Below are 16,897 nucleotides of genomic sequence, written 5' to 3'. Positions count from 1 at the left end.
AAAATTAGAAATCTTATTTTAGTCTAGATATTCCAACTATGATTTCATGAAGAATTTTTTTTTTTTTTTTTTTTTTTTTTTTTTTAAATAAAGGACTTGACTTCAAAGTTTCAAATGAAAACAAGGTACTAGGATAATTGCGGTGTCTTATCACAGCATTTTTGACATAGAACAGTTTGAACTGGCATGCAAGCAACCTTTCTTGTTGTCACATACCTGTATTTAGGGAAAAATTACACCCATTTTACAGAAAAATCCCATACATACTGCAATAAGCTCAAAACAATGTTAAAAAGACAAGTGTGAATGGCACACAAAACTGCTTCTTTATAAATTATTAACTGGAATTCCTGATTGTGAAGTAGGCACAGGGCGATCCAGTCCTTAGGGTTTTGCTCTCTGGAAGAACACCTGTAAAAAAAGTATTAAAACAATACAAATGTTAGAAAACATAATTTCTTTCATATAAAGAACAATTCCATGGGTCTGAATGCCAATTACTCTTTTGTAACATACAATAGATTGACAATCCTCTACTGGAAAGCTAAGGAAATAAAGTATTACTGCTAATGCTGTGAGATAGGAACAGTGCTCGGGAGGTTGAGGCTGGAAGATAGTGAGTTTCAAGCTAGCCTGGGCTATGTAAGAGCGATCCTGTCCCAAAAGAAACAAAAACAACAACAAAAAAAAAGTGCAAAGAATGGCCTTACAGGAGCTTGGCCAAGTTATCTTATTGTCAACTTGACAGTCTAGAGTCCTCTAGTGGCTTGTGGGCAAGTCTGTGGGGGACTGTGTCAAATGTTAATTGATATTGGGGATGAGGGGAAGGCTCAGCACACTGTGGGTGGTACCATTCCCTGGGCAGGTGGCCCTGGACTATATAACATAGCTAGTTAAGCATGACTCTTCAAGCAAGCAAGCAAGCAGCATTCCTCTATGGTTTCTGTAACTTCCCTCAACAATGGACTTTTTGTATGTAATACGTAAGCTGAAATAAATCCTTTCCCAAATTGCTTTGAGTCATTGTATTTGTCGTTATCACCAGAAGGAAACTAGAATAGAGGCCAGGGTAAAGGGAAGTCTAGAATAGGCAGAATTCATAAGGGAGGGTTGCTAATGTGGCAAAATTTCTGGAGAACAGCAAGAACAGCAAAGATACTTCCTGAAAGAGAATCTAAAAATAAAGTCTGATATCAGACTATAAGAGCAATTTAAATGTCAAAGAAGAAAATGAACTTGTTTTAGTAAACAGTATTTCCAGGAAGGCTAAGTGAAAAGACAGTGAATCTGAAGGACTTCTTGATGGGTTAGCCAGGCTAGAACAAATGATTGAACACTGAAGTAAGACAGGAAGTCTTTCAAAAGAAAAATACAATGATCAACCAGATTTGAAGGGGGAAAGAACAACAGACTTTCCAACTAGAAGGATGGCAGTAACAGACACTGCTATCAAGAGAAACTGCTATTACTGAAGAGAAGCTGAGCTTGGGAGAAGACTTTGCAAATGTTGTATATATGAATACATACATTTGGAACACAAGTCTTCTAAAATGTACCCAGATTTATTGTTCTACCTATTAAGATTTAACAATTCCGTCCATGGCTTTTATTTGTTTTCTTCTAATGATGAAAAATGATTGTTTCATATTCTTCCTGTCTGTTGATAACTGATAGCGGAAGATGTCATAACTACAAAGGATGGCAGGCCACTAAGCAAATCCTTTTGATACTTAATAACTGAATAGATGCTAAGGATTGAAAACCAGGGTCTTGCACATGCTAGGCAAGTGCTCTACCACTGAGCAACATTCTCCAGCCCTTGATGTAAGAATTCTACTGACTGTCTTGACCAAAGAACCAGGAGCCACTTACTTGTAGCTTACTACCAAGATATTTAGTATAGTACTTTGCTCTCCAATTTATTGGCTGAGGCATTAAATGAAAACGAGAAATAGTTCTGCATTCAGTCAAACAGTGACTACATTTCTAGACCGTGAGCTCCTTGGGCAGGGAAAGTCGCTCAATGTTGGTATTTGCAGCACTTTATCTAGTGCCTGGTTCATAAACAGTCATGAAGTACAAGAGGTCTAATCTACAACCGTTTTTTAATTTTTATTTTACTTTGGTTTTGTTTGTTTTGAGACAAGTCTCCCTGTAGCCACAGCTGGCCTGGAGCTCACTAGGTAGACCAGGTTGGCCTTAATCTCACAGAGAACTGCCTGCCTCTGCCTGGAATTAAAGGCATGTGCCACCACACCTGGCTCTCTATTCTTAGACAGGGTCTCACTATGTAGGAGAGGCTAACCTGGAATTTTTGATCCTCCTGCCACCACTTCCCAACACTGGAATTATCTGTATGTACCACCATACTCAGGTGGAGATAATTTACTTATTTTTAAAATTCAAAGATTTTTGAATATGAAAACAGCCTTGATGGCCAAATCAGGAGTCTCTTCTGTCTGCTACACAATTCAAATGTTTCAAAATGGGATGTAAGCAAATATTTCATACTTCTGCTTTTGTATTTTTAGATCTTTTCAACAATATGACCACTGTTCTTGAACATTTCTTGTTCTTTCCATCCTCTAGTTCCCATTTAATTACATCATGAAACTGTAGAAGAAAACTGGCATCGCCACACCAATCTATTCAAGCTACAGCTTAGTTCAAAGGGGATTCACAAAATCTTCTGTAATCTTAACAGCAGCCTTTAGAGCAAAGAGATCTCAACATAAGTTACCTAGTTGTATATAAAGATATGGAAGTTCCCCAAATACCTACCTTTAGGTAATTTTTAAAAACTTTAGCATCAGGCTGCTGAAGTGCTTGACAGAACTCCTGGGGTGACAAGGAAGGGAAGAGAGGAAAACCCATTTTATTTTATTTGACTTTAAATTTTTATGTGTGTGAGTATATTGCCTGCATTTATGTAAGTATACCTGTGTTGTACAATGCCCACAGAAATGAGAAGAGGGAGCTGGATCCCCCGGAACTGGAATTACAGACAGTTGTTAGCCGCCATGTGGGTTCTGGGAATCAAACCTGGGTCCTCTACAAGAACAGCCAATGCTCTTAACTGCTGAGCCATCACTCTAGTCCCAGAAAATCCATTTTAGCCCAAGCCCACAGTATCCTTTTAGTTTTAAGTTATGGTTAATAAACACAACTTACCATTTCAACCGCTTTCACATGCATAGGAGTGATTTTAACTCCATGTGCAGCAGATTGCTCAAGCTTTTTCAACTTGCAAAACTGAACACCCATGCATACAAAACAACTCTGCATTTCCTCCTCCTCAGCCCCTCACTGCCACCATTCTACTTTCTGCTTTGATGAGCCTTATTACCACTTTGATGTCTTATGCCAGAAGATCATGTAGTGCTTATCTGTTTATGCCAGGGTTATTAACTTTGTACTATGTCCCCACAGTTCACCTGTGTTGTAGCATGGGACAGGATTTCCTTCTTATGGCTAAATAATACCACTGCAGGCATAGACCATATTTACTTTATCCAGTCATCTAATAATGGACATTAGGATTGCTTCAAATCCACAGGATTCCTATTACTGCTAATCAAAATCAATTCAAACCAATCTTTACCATAAAAGGTTTTATGTGGCATTTTCAAATATAACACTATCAGATAAGTTGCTTTCACTTTTCAGAACATGCTTGTCCTGGGCTATATGAACTTATGCCTAAGAGTGAATGTGGTGAAAACTGTATGGATAAGGCTTAATGTTACCTGCTAAGAGAAGTCACAGGGTAGAGAGAGATCAAAGGAAAAAGACAATTGGGCTGCACATGTATCTCAGTTGGTAGAGTGCTTGCCTAGCCTGCACAAAGCCCCAAGTTTGCTCCCTAACACCATATAAATGGGCACGATGGTTCATGCCTGTAATTCCAGCACTCGAGAGGTAAAGACAGGAACATCAAAAGTACAAAGACATGATTGGCTACATTTTCAGCTGGAAACCAGTCAAGGATATGAGACCCCCCCCCTCAATACACACAAAAGACTTCTCTTTATGAGAATTCTGGGAAGTGTGTCAAAACATAAGGCAGATGATAAAGGAAAAAAATGAGGTTCCTTATATTACCTCTTACAATCAAATTATAAGATAGACATGCAAAATAAATGCTGTATTGACTTCATGGGCACAAAACTCATAAGTAAAAACATTGCTTTCAGAGCTGGAGAGATGGCTTAGTGGTTAACATGGGTTCGGTTCCCAGCACCCACATGGTGGCTAACAGCGGTCCATAACTCCAGTTCCATGGGATCCAACACCTTCTTCTGACCTCTGCAGGCACTGTATGACATGGGTGCACTTACATACATAAAATAAAAATATCTAAAAGAAAACATTGGTTTCATAAAAATATATAACCACTTTATTAATGTTTGGTACCTCTTAAAAACAGCACTATAAAAAATTTGGGGTGAGGGCACTATGGGAGAGGTAGTAAAGCACAGAGGATATAAAAGTGGAGGGAATACTAGGCTTGAAAGGGTTTAAACAGTGTTGGGATGGCGGATGGGGGTAATATGGAGAGGAAGGTTAATAAAAACTAAGGGTTCAGGGGCTGGAGAGATGGCTCAGTGGTTAAGACTATTAGCTGCTCTTGCAGAGGAACCAGGATCAATTCTCAGTACCCACATGGCAGCTAACAATCATCTGCAACTCCAGTTCCAGAATTCGATGCCCTCTTCTGACCTCTGAGGGCACTGTATGACATGGGTGCACTTACATGCATGCAGGCAACACATTCATTCACATAAAATAAAAACTAATAAAAAATATATATGTATATAAAACACTAAGGATGCATGAAAAAGACATAAAGAAATCTGTATTAAACCTTAGGATAGGCAAGCCTGATGACTTGAGTTCACTCCCTGAGTCTCAAATGATGGAAGGAGAGAGAACTACTTGGCACATTGCCCTCTAATTTCTACATGTGCTCCATGACAAGTGTGTGTGCATGCATGCATGTGTGTGCACATACATAAAATAAATAAATAAAGACTATGTAATTTTAGGGCTGGAGAGATGTCTCAGTGGTTAAGAGCATGTATTGCTCTTGCAGAGGACCTAGTTTGATTCCCAGAAACCATGTCAGACAGCTCACACTCTTTCTGTAACTCCAACTCCAGAGCAGGCAGGGGACTCAATGGCTCTGGCCTCCAAAGGTACTAGGACTCATGTGTACAACCCCAATCAGTCTGTATTTTTCATGTTTCAGATCATGATACTTATAAAAAATAATTACCCTTCATGTGATTTATTATTTTATTTATTCTATTTTATCTGGACAGCTAGTCCTGGTGGATGTAGAGATCACATGCGGGAAGGTGATGACAGAGCCACCAGAGAGAGGAGGAAAAGCAGCTTTCTCACCCAGCCCACTCTGGGCTTTGGAAATATTTCCTGGACAGTCCATCTGTGAAGTGGAAGGACAGTTCTTTCCTAGTGTCCTAGAGCCATTATCCAAAAAGGTGACAGAGAATTATAAAAGAACTCTGAAAGTCAGTGTCTAGGACCAAGACCCAAAGTCTTGGGGTAATTGGTACAGAGTTCCACAGGAAGCCTATTTCTGCTCCAGAGAGATGCTGAAAATCTAAATGCAGTAAATTGGCTCCTTTGTGCATGTGTGTATAAATACCTGATGAAGGGAGTATCTCTTGCTGAGATGCTAAATAGACATTTCTGCTTCATCAGGTAGTCATCCCACAAACAAAACCGAATCTACAAATTCCATCAAAATCCTAATGACAGTTTTTTATAGAAATATAAAAACTAATACTAAAGTTCACATGAAATCACAATGATCTTAAATAAACAAAACAAGTTTGAAAAAGAATGACTAGAGTCACCACTCTGAGTATAGTTAAGTATGGTATTGGAATAAAGACAAAGACCAAAGGAACACAACAGAGCCCCAAAATAAATCCATGTATACACCATCAACTAAGTTTTGGTAATCATTCTGAGAGCATAAAAATGGGGAAAGAACACTCTCTTCAATAATAAATGGTATCAGGAAAACTGAACATCCATATACCAAAGAATTAGTATGTACCCTTATCTTACACCATACATAAAAATCACCCTAAAATTTAGTGAAGGGGTTGAGAGGTGGCCTAGTGGCTAAGAAAATGTACTGCTCTTGCAGAGGATCTTGAGTTCAGTTCCCAGTACCCAAGCCAGGAGGCTCACAACCACCAGTAACTGCAGCTCCAAGGTATCCAAGGTCTCTAGCCTCTGGGGGAACCTGCATGTATGTGCACATACCCTTACACTGAAACACACATACACAAATTAAAAATAATAAAAATTCAGTGAGACCTAAACATAAGACTGCAAACTGTAAAACTAAAAGAGAATGTGGTGGGAAAGCACAGTGCTCATGTGGACAATGATGTAATGACTATCATGAAAAGGCACAAGCACGGAAGTAGAGCCTAAGCAAGCCTACATCAAACCAGAAAGCTTCTGTATAACTGTCAACAGAGAGAGAAAATCTACTGAATGGCCAGGGGATACAAGAAAATAGCTGCAGACCATATACTTGGTAAAGAGCTAATATATGCAAGGAAATGCTATTCATTAGTAAAACATGAGTGATAGCCTATACAGAAAACTGGCTGAAGACTTGAACAGACATTTTTCCAAAGACGTTTTCATCAATAGGTACACGAAGAGGATGCTTAATCATTGCTAATCATCAGGGAAATAGAAACCAAAACTACAACGCATTATCACACCACCAAATGAACAAACCAAGCCTCAAAGTCATGTCTCGAGTCCCAGTTTCTCTAGAAGCTGAGGGCAGTGACTGCTTGAGCCCACAAGTTCGAGGCTAGTCAAAGCAACAAAGCAAGACTCTTGTTTCAAAAAGCAAAATAAAAACAAACCAACCAACCAACCAACCAACCAACCAACCAACCGGGCCCTGTAGTACATGCCTGTCATTTTGACTACTTGGGTGACTGAGGTAAGATTTAGAGTTTGAGGTCAACATCTCATTACAAATACACAAGACTAAAGTTGGCAAGGACATGGAGTTATCATAACATGCACACTGTTGGGAAAGCAATGATATAGTTGCTACAAAGAGTATGGAGGTTCATTTTATTGGTTAGGGACTGAATGTTGAGCCTCCCAAGCATACTAAAGCACATTCTACTTGACCACTCAACTACACCCTAAGCTCATATAAAGGCTGTTAAAACTTTCCAGTAGAGCTACCACATTATATAGCATCTCACTTTTGGGTATTTTTCTGACAGAATTGAAATCAGGATTGAGAGATTAGCAGTCCCATGCTCATTATAGCACTATAGTCAGGCTGTAGAAACAATCTAAATGCCTATTGATGGATTAATGAACAAAGAAAGTGTAGATCACTTGCATAATGAATAATTATTGACCCTTGAAGAAGGAAATTTTGGAGCCAGGAAGATGTAAGTTGGTGAAGAACTTGCCAGGCAAATGTGAGGACCTGAGCGTGATCTCCAGCACCCACATAAAGGCAGGCACAGTGGCACATACTTGCAATTCCAGTGCTGGGGAGACATAGACAGGAGGATTCCTGGGACTTGCTAGCCACCCAGCCTAGTCTAATTGGCAGGCTCTAGGTCCCAGTGAGAGACCCTGTCTCAAAAAGCAAGACGGATGATGGTTCTTAAGAAGTAACATCTGAGGTTGACCTCTGGCTTCAATATTCATATATTTGCACATGCACAAAGGAAATCCTATTGTAAGCAACAAACATGGGTAAATTTTGAGGACATCAATATAAGTGAAATAGCCAGTCACAAAAAGCAAAAACTACATGATTCCACTTACGTAAGGTCTCTAAAATGACTCAAGTTCAGAGAATCACAGCGTAGCATGGTAATGGCCAGGAGTTGGGGAAAGAAGACTTGCTAACAGGAAGCAAATTTAAAGTATGCAAGGTGAATTCATTCTAGAGATCTATCAAATGCTGTATAGGCACAGTATTATCCCTTAATTAACACTAATGTACTACAGACTTAAAAACAGTAAGGCTGGAGAGATGGATCAGCAGTTAAGACCATTGCACCAGGATTCAGGTTCGGTTCCCAGTACCCATATGGCAGCTGACAGCTATCCCAAACTTCAGTTCCAGGGGATCCAATGCCTTTTCTGGCCTCTTTGGACTCTGTAGGCACATGGTACACTTACACACACACAGGCAAAACACTCATATACAAAACACTCATATACAAAACACTCATATATATATTTTTTATATAAATGCACCAGGATTCAGGTTCGGTTCCCAGTACCCATATGGCAGCTGACAGCTATCCCAAACTTCAGTTCCAGGGGATCCAATGCCTTTTCTGGCCTCTTTGGACTCTGTAGGCACATGGTACACTTACACACACACAGGCAAAACACTCATATACAAAACACTCATATACAAAACACTCATATATATATTTTTTATATAAAAATAAATAACTAAAATTCAAAAAATATTTTAAGAAGGGAGAGGTATGGTGGTGGTGCTTGGGAGACAGAGGCAGATAGATCTTGAGTTTGAGGCCAGTCAGGGCTACACAGCGAGACCCTCTTTCTCAGAAAGATATATTGCACACCGTCTTATCACCATAAAATAAAACTGGAAAAACAAAACTCCAAAACATTACTAAAGAAAAAAAGCAAATCTTGAAATCCAGACAAGTGACTCTTTTCTACTGTCATATTTATTTGTGTACTTGTAAATGTGTAGGAGTGTGTGTGGAGGGGGTTGTACATGTGCACACATGGAGCTCAGAGGGCAATTTGCAGAAGTCGGTTCTTTCCTTCCCAGAGATTGAACACAGGTCATCATGGATCACCTGAGGTTTAAACTCCAGGCTACTTAAATATGCTTGTTATCCTACAGACAGCAAAACATCAAGATGGATACAGTTTGATGTCCTTGCATGAAAATTTAGAAAATGATATATACTCACATTTATTTAATTAAATTAATAACAAAATCTGTTAGGATAGCTTTTACCTGAATTATTTCTGGAGCAACTTGTAAGGAGGGCAGATATTCTTGTTGAAGATACTGAACACATTCTGGACCCTAAAGATTGAAAGATAAGTTATTAAAAAATAACTCTTGCAGAGGGCCCAAGTTTAGTTCCCAGTACCACATGGTGGTATAACTAGAATTCTAGGGGACCCGAAACCCTCTTCTGGCCTCTCTATACATAAGCATGCATGTGCATATACACGCAAGGAAAAACTTATAACTTATATACAAACAAACTATGGTTTGGGACCAGGGAAATGGCACAGGTAAAAAGCCTGACACCTGAATTCAATCCCAGGATCCCAGTGAAAGGACAGCATGAGTTCATGAGTTGGCTTCTGATTGCCACACCTACACATGTAGACTGTGTCTCTCTCTCTCACACACACACACACACACACACACACACACACACACACACAGAGTAATAAACTTTTTAAAAAAATTCTAAAAAACAAAACAAACTAGGCTTTCTTTTTTTTTAAATTTTGGAAAAGTAGACTTGTACTCAAAAATAATTAGGAAACAGAAACAACACTTCTTAATTCTCTGTATGTTTTAAGTTAGGACTTTTATTAATTAAGAAGAAAAAACACTTCTGAACACCATTCTTGCTGCTTTCATTCCTCATCTTAAACTCCCAAGCATCTGACAATGTCACTAGCCTCCTTTCCCAAGACTCTGTCCTGAGCTTCCATAACACAGCTACCTACTAATTCTAGGTGTTTCCGTTTAAGATTTATTTTATTTTTGATTACGTGTGTATGTGCGTGTGTCTGTTCTGCAGAGGGCAGAGGCTTCAGACTCCTGTAACTGGAGTTATGGGCAGTTGTGAGCCTCCCCATGTGAGTGGTGGGAACCGAACTCTGATCTTCTGCAAGAGCAGTATGTGCTCTTAACTGATGAGCAATCTCTTCAGCCTCTTTAAGGTATCTCTACTCTTGCTTTAGCCAAGGTTCTTTATGTCCTGATCTTAGAAATTCTCTAGGGCTAACACTGAAGACTGCAAAACCAGTATTTAGTTCTAAGTGTTTCCCACTCATACTCCAAACAACTTTCAGAATATCTCTTCCAGCGTAGCTATCCACATAGCCCTTTGGCATTCCAAATTTTCACATTTAACACACAACTTTTAACCATCTTTTCCCCACTGCATTTTTTTTTTAAGCTTTGCTTCTGTCTACGTACTTTGTCTAAAAGAATTAAATCTATTATCTCCCACCAAATTCATTATGCAACACCTGCTCTGTTTTCACGCACCCAGCTCACTGGAGTGCCAGTCCAACCTACACACATCTGTCTTAAGACCTATTAGACAAAACCCACCATGTTCTTATGGGTTGCTTAGATTGTGCCTTTACTCAGCTTTGGTACTCTAATATTTTACATGTTTTATTAAAATACTTATTTTAAACCACTGAAAATTATTTATGTACTAGTTTCCCTTAATTCTGAGCTCCACAATATTGAAGAATCATCTTTATGTATTTTTCTGTAATGCAATGGCCTTCATCTTGGCACACAACAAATGTAGAGAAAATGCTCTGAGTTGAAAATTGTTTAAATCTCAAACTCAAACTCAAAGAAGTGAAGATGCAGAGAGGGAACTGGTAATCAGAACTCATGTTCTTTTAAGGGGACAAGGGGACAGACTGCTCTGTAGCTAACTTCAGCTATGAGGAAATATTGATCTGTGCTGGGTGAATAAGTAGGAAATAGGAATTTTTGTTCAAAGAAAAAGTATCTTATTTTCAAATGTTGGTAACCAATTCAAGTTATTTAAAAGTATCTAAAGTCACTTATGATTTATTCATGTGATTAGACTGATAAAGAAGCTGGTGTCTGGAAGTAATCAAAGTCTCTAACTACTTACAATACTAAGAAGGTAGAACTCATGCCCATAATCCCAGGACTTGTGAGACTGAGATAGGAGAATTGCTGTGAATTCATGCCAGTCTGAGCTGCAGTGTGAGACCCTGTCTCAAAAAGTCAGTCAGTCAGTCAGTCAGTCAGTCAGTCAGTCAGTCAGAGGCTAAGGAGATAAGCTCAGTTGGTAAAGCACTTGTGAAAGCATGAGGACCTGGGTTCAATCTCTGGCATTCACCATAATCTAATTAATTAAAAGTTGGGTCTGGAGAGATGACTCTGGTTAAGAGCACTAGGCTCTTACAGAGGACCTGGGTTCAGTAGCCAACATCCACATGGCGGCTAACAATCATCATAACTCCAGTTCCAGGGGATCTGACTCCCTCCTCTGACCTCCATGGGCATTGTATGCACGGGTGTACTTATATACATGCAGGCAAAACACTCATACACACAAAAAATGAACAAATACACCTTCAAAACCCAGTGATGGCATATACTGTATTCCAGAGCTAAGGAGGCAGAGAAAGGTAGATTCCTCCAAGTGGTTGGCTAGTCAGTCTAGCCTATAGCAAGTCCTAGGTCCCTGTGGGAGACTGACTCAGAAAAGAACTTAGATAGCTTCCAGAGGAACAACACCTGAGATTGACATCTGGCCTCCACAAGCACATGTGCACCCTCCCTATGTGCTCTCTCCCACCAGAACACACACACAACCAACAAAGGAAGGCAGAACAATCTATCTATAAAGAAGTTACATCTTGGGGCTGGAGAGATGGCTCAGTAGTTAAGAACACTGACTGTTCTTGCAGAAGACCTGAGTTTGAATCCCAGCACCCACATGACAGCTAACAACCATCTATAACTCTAGTTCCAGGGGCTCCAACAGCCTCTTCTGTCCTCTGCGGGTATTGCACGACGGGTGCACTTACATACATGCAGGCACTCATACACATAAAAATAAAAATAAATAAAATATTTTAAAAAAGAAGTTACATCTTGAAATGATGGGGAAAAATTTTCCGACTTTGTCAAATCAAAACAAATACACATTTTAATCTTCTTGTAACTCAAAATATGAAGGCCAATAACAGACACTGCTACTTTCAATTAGCCCCTCCTACCCACCAAGACAGTACTGATAAAAATACCTTTGATAAAAGAGTTTTTAAGAACACAAATCAAGCACTTGGGAGGCAGAGGCAGGCAGATCTTTGTGAGTTCGAGGCCAGCCTGGTCTATATATAATGAGTTCCAGGACAGCTGGGGTTACAGGGAGTCACCGTCTCAAAGAGCCAAAAAAAAAAAAAAAAGGAACACAAATCAGATCCAATAAAACCATAGCAAATACAGTAAAGGGGCACTAATCACGAGCCTTACCCGTTTGAGATGAATTGTTTTCAGAGTCACAGCACACTCAGAAAGTGCCTATGAAAAACAAGTTTAAATTTTTTAGTCTGGAGCTGGAGAGATGGCTCAGCAGTTAAGAGTACTAGCTGTTCTTGCAGAGGACCCGAGTTCTATTCCTAGCACCCACATGGTGGCTAACAACCACCCATAATTCCAGTTCTGGAGGAATCTGATGGACCCGAGTTCTATTCCTAGCACCCACATGGTGGCTAACAACCACCCATAACTCCAGTTCTGGAGGAATCTGATGTCTTCTTCTGATCTCCGAGGACACTGCACGACACAGTTACACTTACACACATACAGGCAATATACTCATACACATAAAATAAGATAAAAATAAAATTAAGAAAAACTTTTAGTCTGAACCAGGAGTGATGGCACATGCCTTTAATCTAACACTCCAGAGGCAGAAGCAGGTGAACTCTGTGAGATTAAGGCCAGTCTGGGATGGTCTATATAGTGAGTCCCAGGCCAGCTAGGGCTAAACAATGAGATCCTGTCTAAAATAATAAAAAAGAAAAAGAAAATTTTTTTTAAATTAACAACGACAAAAAAATCTGGTCTAGTGTGGTCATGTAAACCTTTAATCCCAACATTCTGTTGGAAGAGGCAGGGGGAATCTCCATGAGCTCAAGGCCAGCTTGGTCTACATAGCAGGTTCTTTCCCCAGCTACTGCTAGGAAAATATATACTGTTTCCAGGAACAGGGTAAGGAGGGGAAACAGGCAGGAGGAGTAAGTAGTCTGGGTAGAAAAAGAAGGAAAAGAGAAACACAAACTGCTGTCTTAATGCAGCCAATTACAATTAGGAAGCCTGGCTTTTACTAGTTTGGAGAAGTGAGAAAACAGATACTCTCACATGAAATGCTCTAAAGATGAGATTCTGGGGGACCATCAAATGAAGAGAACAAAGTTGCCTTTTAATGCTCTTAATGGTAGGGAAAACCATAATTAAAGTAGTAGGAAAGGTGGGCATGATGGCGCATACCCATCATGAAGCAAGAGGATCATGAGTTTGAGGCCAGCTTGGTTTACACAGTGAGATCCAGGACACTGAGGGCGATATAGCAAGACCTTGAACCAAAAACAAAGGGGAGAGGACAGAGGGGAGGAAGGGAAGGAGAGGAAGAGAGAGAGAGAAAAAGACAAAGAGAATACAGAAGAGAAAGGGAAAGGAAGGAAGGGAGGGAGGAAAGGAAGGAGGGTGGGAAAGAGGCGTTAGGGTGTAGCTTAGTGGTAAAGCACTTGGTAGCACATACAAGTGCCTTAACTCTATCCCGAGATCAGGAAAAATAAATTGATAACCAAATATAATGAATCTTAACTTGAAATCATTACGTACATATATATTATATATCTATAAAATCAACGAAACAAAATCAAACAGCTAGTAAAGTGAAATCATTATATATGTAAATCAACGAAACAAAACCAACCTGCCATTAAAGAATTTGTGGGTATATGAGAGCTATATATGGTAAATAAAGAATCTTAGGGGTTGGGGATTCAGCTCAGTGGTAGAGCGCTTGCTTAGCAAGCACAAGGCCCTGGGTTTGGTCCTCAGCTCCAAAAAAAACCCAGAAAGAATCTTAGATGCTTACCAATACTGTCTGTGCATCTGCCAGGTCAAAGGTTTGTTTTAAAGGTGCTAGGAAACATGCAGGGACAATGTGCTTATAAACAAAATCAGCAAATCCCACTGGTCCATCTTTACCTCCTGTCAAGAGAATTCAAATTTTCATCTTGTATAAAAAGAAAGACAATTAGTTCACCACCAGGGAAAAATCAATTCCCAGTTCCTGTCTATATTTGGATCAGGGTTCCATTTAATTTCTAATAGTCCCATGAAACTAGTCAGAGCATGAAGGTTAAAAAATTCTCAGGTTGGAAATGCAGCTCAGTGGCAGAGCACTTGATCAGCATATGCCAAGGCCTTGGGTTTAATTCCTAGCACCGGGAGTGGGAGAGGCTGGGATAAAACCTTAAAACAAAGAAACCCACAAAAAAACCTATCTTACCCCAAAGTTCTACCAGCTTTGAGAGAATGATAAAACACGTTTTCTGTGCAATTGGATCTGGATAGTCAACAGCTCCTTGGATAACCGTAACCAGCACTCGTTCTACATTCTCTGCACCTGAAGAGAAACACTAGTTTAATTTCAAAAACAATCAAAAACTCCAATTTTATATATAGTAAGAGTCAAAAAACATTTACAGAGTTGCTAATATTCCTTGAATTTTTTAAAAAATTAATGATACAAGTAAATCTGAAGCAGTACAAAGTTAGAATTCCCTTGATAACTTGCTCCTCTGGATTTTATTTTTAGAACTTGCTACGTAGACCAGAACAGCCTTAAACTCAGATCTGCCTGACCACTGCCTTCTGAGTGCTGGGATTCAAAATATATGCCACCATGTCCAGCTCCTTCTTAACATAATTCTTAACATATTTCTCTATGGTGATCTATACAGTTCTGTCTATTTGGGAGACCAGGAGGTGGAAAGGAGACTGAACTTTGTGCAGGCTAGGGCAGTGCTCTACCACTGAGATGTATGTAGATTTTTTTTTTCTTGAATCCTTCTTTTTGTGTGAGTCTCAAGAGTTGCTGAGGCTGATCCTGAAGACACTGTGCAGCTCAGGAAGGCCTTGAATTTTCAAATCTTCTGCCTTAGTGTGCCACGTAACTGAGGTTATAGGTTTGTGCCACCATGCTTGGCCAGTTCAAGATGGTAAATTGGTCAGCAAGACTCAACTGTTGACCAACTGCGGGGAATGGTGACACTACTATTCATATTAAAGCATCAGAAAAGAGAAATTGAATATAAATTAAAGATGCTCTACATGAGTATAATGATTTCTATCCTAAAAATCATGAACTGTTTTTGTAGGGGCCAAAAGACCACAACTTCACAGGTGTCATTTGCTTCCACTCACCCTTGCTCACATGGACGTACAACTGTACAAGGACTTAAGAGATAAATTAAGCATGGTGCACACCACACCTTGATTTGCGATCACCTCACTCATCCCACTGCCAGTGACTGTCTGCAGGAAGGCAAAGTAACTCCTTCGTAGCATTTGCTTCTCGAGTGCAGCAGACTGGTCATTGTCTTCTGCTGGTCGGAGCAGCACTTCAAAAATTGCATGAAGTAGAGGCATGAACATCTGTTGTAAAAACGGGGATACCTGAATCTGGAAATAAGAAACAACTATTATAACACCTCAGAAATGTCTAAGAAAATTAATGTGAAATTAAGAGAGGAAAATGTTACATAAAGCTTTTCTTAGGCGTCTACGTAGGAAATTTGTATAATTCAGTAGTAAATTGTAATTTTAAGACAAAATTCACAGACCATATATATTATTGAAATACTCAAGGTTAAGTTCAACTTACTACCTACAGCTTAAGATATGGGCTAAGGATCAGTAAGATGGCTCAGCAGATAAAGGTACTTGTATAAGCCTGCTGACCTTTGATTCTCAGAACCCATGGAAGGTTTGAAAGGAGAGAACTGACACCACAAGTTAACTGTCTTCTGATCTCCACATCTTGGCACACACACACACACACACACACACACAGAATTTAAAAGTTAAAAAGACTTGAGTTAAAATAATATAGGTGGTCACAAAGATTGCCAAGTAATATTTTCAAATTTAAAAATGAATTCTGTTAAATTAAAACCAACATATGTGCTGAGTGTAGTAGCACACTCTTTTAATCCCAGCACTTGGGAGGCAGAGGCAGGTAGATCTTTGTGATTTTGAGGCCAGCCTAGTCTATATAGTTCCAGGCCAGCTGGGGCTACATAGTGAGAGACTATTTCAAAGCAAAAGCAAAAACAAAAACACAACACAACATACAGACCCAACATACATGACTTCTCTCAGCTAAATTCCTCAGTCTATCTGGGTCTTCTCATCTATAAGGCATAATTATTACCACTTACTGTCATAGGGGTGTCCATAAACATTTAGAACAGATTTTGAACCTAGAAAGCTTTATGAAAGTGTTGGTCATTTTCCTTAGCCACTTTATTCCTGGCTTAAATTCCTTTGTCTATAAAACCGACTTCAGAAGACTGAAGTACTTTTAAACCATCTGGGAACATAAGCTACAGTGGCATGTTTGCATTTAAGACTCAATACTGTTTTTATTTGATGTTCTTGGTAGCTTTCTTCTGCTACAATGGCTAACAAGGTATTTTTATTAAAACACCTAGTTAGTGTCACCTGTATGCTACATATTGGAGATGCTTAAAATTCTTTTGATCCGTGTGGTCAAGTAATTCCTTTAGAAAATAAAAAGATAAGGCTGGGGAGATGGCTCAGTCTGTAAGGTACTTGCTGTGCAAGCATGAGGACTAAGTTCAGATCCTCAGCAACCAAGTAATAAAAAGCTGGGAATGGTGGACTGCAGCTGTGATCATAGCACTGGGGAGCTAGAGGAGGATCACTGGAGCTTGCTGGCCCGTCAGCCCAGCCCAATCAGTGAATTCCAGGTTTGGTGACAGGCCCCCATCTCAAAAAATAAGTTGGCGGGACTGGAGAGATGGC

The 16,897-nt window shown here is 39.6% G+C and overlaps 1 protein-coding gene across 4 annotated transcripts in view; it reads right to left on the bottom strand.

Annotated features, from left to right (window-relative positions):
* Positions 1-62: 62 nt before the first annotated feature.
* The window catches only part of Xpot (exportin for tRNA), a 48,342-nt gene continuing 31,507 nt past the window's right edge, over positions 63-16,897 (bottom strand). For 3 of the 4 annotated variants that reach the window (XM_008828987.3, XM_029561501.1, XM_029561503.1), the window contains 7 exons: positions 15,343-15,532; positions 14,358-14,474; positions 13,941-14,056; positions 12,308-12,355; positions 9,041-9,112; positions 2,782-2,838; positions 63-411 (listed from right to left, as the gene is read on the bottom strand). In XM_008828987.3, coding sequence (XP_008827209.1) covers positions 385-411; positions 2,782-2,838; positions 9,041-9,112; positions 12,308-12,355; positions 13,941-14,056; positions 14,358-14,474; positions 15,343-15,532 — 627 coding nt within the window. In that variant the 3' untranslated portion in view covers positions 63-384. The remainder of the gene's footprint in view (positions 412-2,781; positions 2,839-9,040; positions 9,113-12,307; positions 12,356-13,940; positions 14,057-14,357; positions 14,475-15,342; positions 15,533-16,897) is intronic. The other variant, XM_029561502.1, reaches the window with a different exon arrangement.

This window comes from Nannospalax galili, unplaced genomic scaffold (assembly GCF_000622305.1).
Source record: "Nannospalax galili isolate Female #2095 unplaced genomic scaffold, S.galili_v1.0 scaffold110, whole genome shotgun sequence".
Taxonomy (NCBI): Eukaryota; Metazoa; Chordata; class Mammalia; order Rodentia; family Spalacidae; genus Nannospalax; species Nannospalax galili.
This window is presented reverse-complemented; position numbering and strand designations above follow the sequence as displayed.